At 30.9% G+C, this 6,322-nt stretch overlaps 1 protein-coding gene across 1 annotated transcript; it reads left to right on the top strand.

The window, feature by feature from the left end:
- The first annotated feature begins 1,620 nt into the window (after positions 1-1,620).
- LOC142635546 (berberine bridge enzyme-like 26) lies at positions 1,621-3,207 on the top strand. Its single transcript, XM_075809684.1, has one exon. It carries the CDS (start codon positions 1,621-1,623, stop codon positions 3,205-3,207), a length of 1,587 nt encoding a protein of 528 aa, XP_075665799.1.
- The last annotated feature ends 3,115 nt before the right edge of the window (positions 3,208-6,322 follow it).

Below are 6,322 nucleotides of genomic sequence, written 5' to 3'. Positions count from 1 at the left end.
ATCAAGTTTGTGAAACTCAAGTTCCAACCCAAAATCGAGTTTCTCAAACTCGATTTACGTCAGACTTTGATTTTTTTTTTTTAAGTGTGGAACTCGAGTTTAGTAAACTCGAGTTCCATTTAAAAAAAAAATAACAGAACTCGTGTTTCCTACACTCGAGTTCCATTTGGGTTATTTTTTTTAAAAGCATGGAACTCGAGTTTGTTATACCCGAGTTCCACCTTCTTCTTTTTTTAAATCAAGGTCAGGCATAAATCGAGTTTGAGAAACTCGATTTTGGGTTGGAACTCAAGTTTCATAAACTCGATTTTCAAAAAACAATCCAACTTACTAAATAACTTCAAACACGTGCTAGCCATCGAATTTTTTCCAAAAAATGTACTGTTGAGCAAATTTTGCCTAAAATTATATAATAATGTATGCCTTAAGGTATACATTAATCATCCATTTTATAAAACCTTATATAAAAAATTAAAAACAGTGTTAAAAACAAAGTTAATCATTTTTTTGTTTTTTATAAAAAATTTCTTAAAATAGTTTGTTAATATATGTCTTAAGTGCATACGTTAGTAAAACTTTAATTAAAACTACACAACCACTTTCTACGACTTTCATTCCCTCCAATGAATATATCAAATTTTAATAAATTAATTGTTTGTTCATATGTTATTATCCTTAGCCAATCTTTCTCACAAAGAAAATACAGCACACAATTTGTATTTCCCATGTCATGTACTACTTGTTTTTTATGGAATAATTGACTTGAATAGGAATTTTAATTATCTTTTCTGTTTTGGATCATGCATTAAAAGAAACGCAAATTTTTTGTTGAACACAAGTATAAGTGCTTGTGGGGTGTGGGGGGCAAGGACCGGGGTTCAAGTCTCTAGGAGGAAGCTTCACACACATATATACTTAGATTAGGTTAGAGTAGAATTCTATCTTGTATAAAAAATAATAATAATAAAAATTAAAAAAAAACAATATTTTTAGTATAATATAATATTATAACACTGGAGGCGGTTATATATACTTAGAATCATAAATATGATCCAAGAAAATAAATAAATAAATATTTCTTTATTTATCTTCTTGGATCATATTTATGATTCTAACCCAAGACCATCAGAATTGTTGGTTACAAAGTAGTCTTATATAAATTTAGGAAAACCAATATATTACTCAATTCAAAAAAAAATATTCCAATTAAAATTACCAAATCAAAATCTCAAACCAATAACAAAATAATATAACACACAATATACCAAGATTTACGTGAAAAACCATAGGACTAACTCCAGAGTCCAAACAACCAAAAAATTGAGTACACAAAAATATATGATAATATAACTTCTGTAGTGATTAATATAAACTTCTCTAGTAACGTTATAATTGTTTCAAGCCAATCCTAGTAATGTTCTTAATTAATATCATTAATTAATGATGTTAATGTACAGGAGTTTTCAGTTTCAATTGCTTGCACTCCAGTTACATAAGCTATGAAAACAGAAGTCAATTGTTTTAAAGAGTCATTTAACAAAACCTATAAGATGTTTGAAACAAATCATGCTATAAATTAACAACCCCCCGATCATAAAAGCAATGAGACATTAAGGAAAAATGGACCTACATGTTTTATTTGCACTGTTTTCCCTCTTGTTCTCAGTGTCATCAGCAAATCTTGTAAGCTTACTCAATTCAAATGGACTAGCATTTTTCAATTGCTTTGCCAACCATTCTCCAGCTTCCCCCTCTATAAGCTCAGTGGTTTATGCCCCTTATATTCCTTCATATGACTCTATCTTCCAAAACACTATTCAAAACCTTAGGTTCAATTCCTCCATGATACAAAGACCTCAATACATCATTGTACCTAAACGCTCTGCTCATGTCCAAGCTGCAATTATTTGTAGCAAAAACCATAGCTTGCAGGTTAGAATTCGGAGTGGGGGTCATGACTATGAGGGTCTCTCTTACAAATCAAAAACCCCATTTGTGCTCATTGATCTTGTCAAGCTTCGGAAAGTTAAAGTCAGTTTAAGAAAAGCAACCGCATGGGTTCAAGCTGGTGCTACTCTTGGTGAGCTCTATTATCAAATTGCCAAAGAAACCTCGACGCTTGGTTTCCCGGCTGGTGGGTGCCCAACGATAGGTGTTGGTGGCCATATTAGTGGTGGTGGACAAGGTTCATTGATGAGAAAGTATGGTCTTGCTGCTGATAATGTTGTGGATGCCATTTTGGTCAAGGCTGATGGCCAGATTGTTAATAGAGCAACTATGGGTGAGGATCTTTTTTGGGCTATTAGAGGAGGTGGAGGTGCAAGTTTTGGAGTCATTCTTGAATGGAAGGTCAAGTTGGTACCTGTTCCTACTAGAGTGACTGCCTTCAACGTGGTAAAGACTCTAGACGAGGGTGCAACCAAATTGATTTATAAATGGCAAAATATTGCAAATAAGCTTCCAGAAGAGCTATATATAAAAATAATCCTTACTGTTGGCAAAAAAGATGATGGGCTAAGAACAATCCGAGCCAATTTTAATTCCTTGTTTCTTGGAACCGTGGATCAACTAATGCCAATAATGGATGAAAGTTTTCCGGAGCTCGGTCTAGAGTATGAAAACTGCAGGGAAATGAGTTGGATAGAATCTGTTCTATACATGAATGACGGTAAATCAGATGAGCCTATAGAGGTTTTGCTGGACGGGAACCGTAATGTAACCAAAGGCTTCTTCAAAGCTAAATCAGATTATGTGACAGAACCGATCAATGAAAATGATTTACAAGCTATATGGAATGTAATGGAAGTAGGTGAAGCAGGAATCATGATTTGGACACCTTATGGTGGAAGGATGAGTGAGATTTCGCCATCTGAAACTCCATTCCCTCATAGAAAAGGAATTTTGTATAGCATACAGTACTATAGCAAATGGCAAGAAAAGGGTATTGTGGCAGAGGCCCAGCATTTGGGCTGGATTAACAAGCTGTACTACTTCATGACTCCTTTTGTTTCCAAATTCCCCAGAGCTGCATATCTCAACTACAGGGATTTGGATATAGGCATAAATACCATTGGAACCTTTGCAGAAGCCAAGGTTTGGGGTGAAAAGTACTTCAAAAATAACTTCAAACGATTGGCAGTTGTAAAAGGCAAGGTCGACCCAGAAAACTACTTCAAGAATGAGCAGAGCATCGTGGCTCGCTCCTGATCCTAGCTGAATTTTAGGGCTAGAGTTTATCAAAGTTTTGATTTGATATAAGGTAATAATGTTTGCAATGAGATATGAAACAAAAGTGGATTGTATATGAGCAAACTCGTGGATCTTGTTACTTGCCTGGAAGATATGGAAACTGGATTTTATTTTATGCATTCAACAACCATACATATTGATATATATACCTAATTCTTCTTTTTTTAATTTAATACATAATTATAATATTGTTTTATATAAACGGAAAAAAAAATTGTTATTGACAAGGACTTTGTTAAAAAAAGAATATGCCATAATCTTTTATTTTCTTTTTTGAGAGGAAATAATATACCATAATCAGTTGACTAATTTCAACATATTCAAGAATATTATAATATAAAAAAATGTACACCCCAATTTCATGAAACACATATAACATATTCCATTAAGATTAAATTATTATATAAGTTCAAAATTGCAACATTTTATTTCTTTCTAAATATAAGTATAATGCGTGTATTATTTAAACTTGAATTTTAAGATAATCTTTTGATTATTTATTATTTTTACTAGCTTGTAACCTCATACATATATATGAATACACTTAAAGATATAAAATAAAATGTATAATATAATTCCTATATATATAATTTAAATATTATTTATAAGGTCGCAATTTGTACCTAAGCCTAATAATAAAAAGGGTATAGGCCCAAAGAGCCCAATACATAAATTTGTAGAGAGTGGGTTAGAAATCTTATTTCTAATGAGCTTAAACAACAACAACAACGGTGGCCTAAGATCACAAAATGATGGGGAGGGATTGGTGTGTATGATGAAAATTGTCCTCGGACTCAAGCCGAGGAGCTGATTCTTATTTTTCTTATTTCTTAAAAACCGATTACAAATATTCAGTCTACAATGTTTTATCTCCCTCTCTCTCGATCCCCTTTTTCTCCGGAACCTCCTTCCCTCTTATACTTCCTTCTTCCCTTCCATTCTACTCTCCATGTGTAAATCTAGACTGCTAATGTTGATACTTGTTCCATCAACACTTTCCGGAAGTCTTTAGGTAATAGCTTTAAGGTTGAAAATCACTATTCAGATATTACTTCCTCATTAATGCGGTCAGGGATTTAGATATAGAGTATTCAATGCGATGGTAGTAGCTTTCTCTTAGATATTTCACAACTGTTTCTGCTCTCTATGCTCCCGTGAAACATATCTTCACCCACAAGACCTCCTAGAAGATCATTCTAGACAACATGATGTACCATTTGATCCTTACTTTGCTTAGCTGAGAAGAAACCCCTCCTCGGATTACTTCTCTTTGTTTCTTCTGTCACAATTTGCTTATGGGTCTCTAGGTCTAACATCTTTATCGCTATCAATCCGTCCTCGGACAAGTAAACAACTTCGGACAAAGCCCATGACCCAAAAATGCACTTTGGGCCTTTTATCCCTACATTATTGATAGTCAGTTTTATATTTTGTTAACTCTTTGAAAAAATTTGTAAGGATATTATTAAGTATTAAATGTAAATTTTCCATGTTTTTTTAAAATTATTGTGAAACACACTTTTTTTGTTTTTTACCACTCACTTATTCTAGACTTTTTGGTTTTTATACTTAATAACTCACTTGGCTGAATATTTATGATGTGGTCCCACATTTAATTCTAAAATTAAAAAATAAAACTCTTTAAGAATAAAGAATTTAGGACACATGGCGCAAAATTGGAACTCTAATTTAGAATTCTAATTTGAGTTTCTCTCAGTTTCACCTTTTATTATTATTATTATTATTATTATTATTATTATTATTATTATTATTATTATTATTATTATTATTATTATTATTATTATATAGATTGCTTTTTTAGAGCTTATATCTCTAATTTCTAATGCATATTTTGCTTATATTTTTTAGCTCAAAGCTAAAGAATTTTGCCCAAATAAATAAATAAATCATACTTTTCAACCCAAAAATTAAGAAAAAATCATAATTTTTGGGATCAAAACTTTAAAAAACAACTTACAAAAAGAATCAATTTATCATTTAAGACCCAATTAGACCGAAGTGGACCAAAATGTACTAAAGTGAACCGAAATGCTACATTGATATAGTTCAAAAGGAGCGTAGCTACAATAAATGCTACGCTTTAACATTTAGATATTATATAGATTTGTAGGACTTATATCTAGTCAAATTTGTACTAACTAAAGTATCACTAAAAAATAATTAGGAATTCTGTTTAATATGTTGTTAATGTGAAACAAACCAATCATGTCAATTTGTAAATTTTTTTTAGTTAGTAGACAATATTATTTAAATGTTCTTTTTAAAATTTTTAAAAACTACAGGAAAACATTCATGAGATTCGTTGTTTAAAAGATCTTATTGTTTGATTGATATATATATATATATATATATATATATATATATATATATATATATATATATATATAAAGCTTAAATGACTTCATGCACTAATAGATTTGGACAAACTAATTAAATAAACTTGCTTAATAATTTACTAATAACTTTTGCAATTGAAGTTGACTGAACTAGACCAAAATTAGCCAAAATTCTATGTTGATGTAGCTCAACAAGAGTAGCAACAATAAATGTTATGCTTCAACTTTTAAATATTATATAAACAAGTCGTAGACCCACGCGATACGTGAGAATAATTTTTTCTCTAAACTTTTTTTAGGATAATTTGTTCTCCCAAAAAATTAAACGATTTCTATATGATCCAATTAAGTCTACTTCAGTCTCATTCTGTCCAATTAGGTCTACTTTGGTTCAATTTGTTCCAATCGGTCCAATTCATTCCATTCGGTCAATTTTGGTCCCCTTTCAATCCATTGTAATACTAACTGGGCCTTAAATTGATTCTTTATATAAGTTTACTTTTTAAGTTTAGCTCAAAAAATCATTTTTCCCTTAATTTTTGGGTTGAAAATTGCAAAATTTTATTATATTTGGGTTAAACTCTTTAGTTTTAAGTTAAAAAATATAAAGAAAATACTAAAATAGACATTAGAAATTAGAAATTAGAAATATGAGCCATAAAAATGATAAATATTCAAAATTCTTATTCAGTCCACATTGGTTCTATTCAATCTAG

Source organism: Castanea sativa, chromosome 5 (genome assembly GCF_040712315.1).
Source record: "Castanea sativa cultivar Marrone di Chiusa Pesio chromosome 5, ASM4071231v1".
In the NCBI taxonomy this organism is placed as follows: domain Eukaryota; kingdom Viridiplantae; phylum Streptophyta; class Magnoliopsida; order Fagales; family Fagaceae; genus Castanea; species Castanea sativa.
The sequence above is the reverse complement of the archived record's forward strand: the minus strand, read 5'-3'. Positions and strand labels throughout refer to the sequence as shown.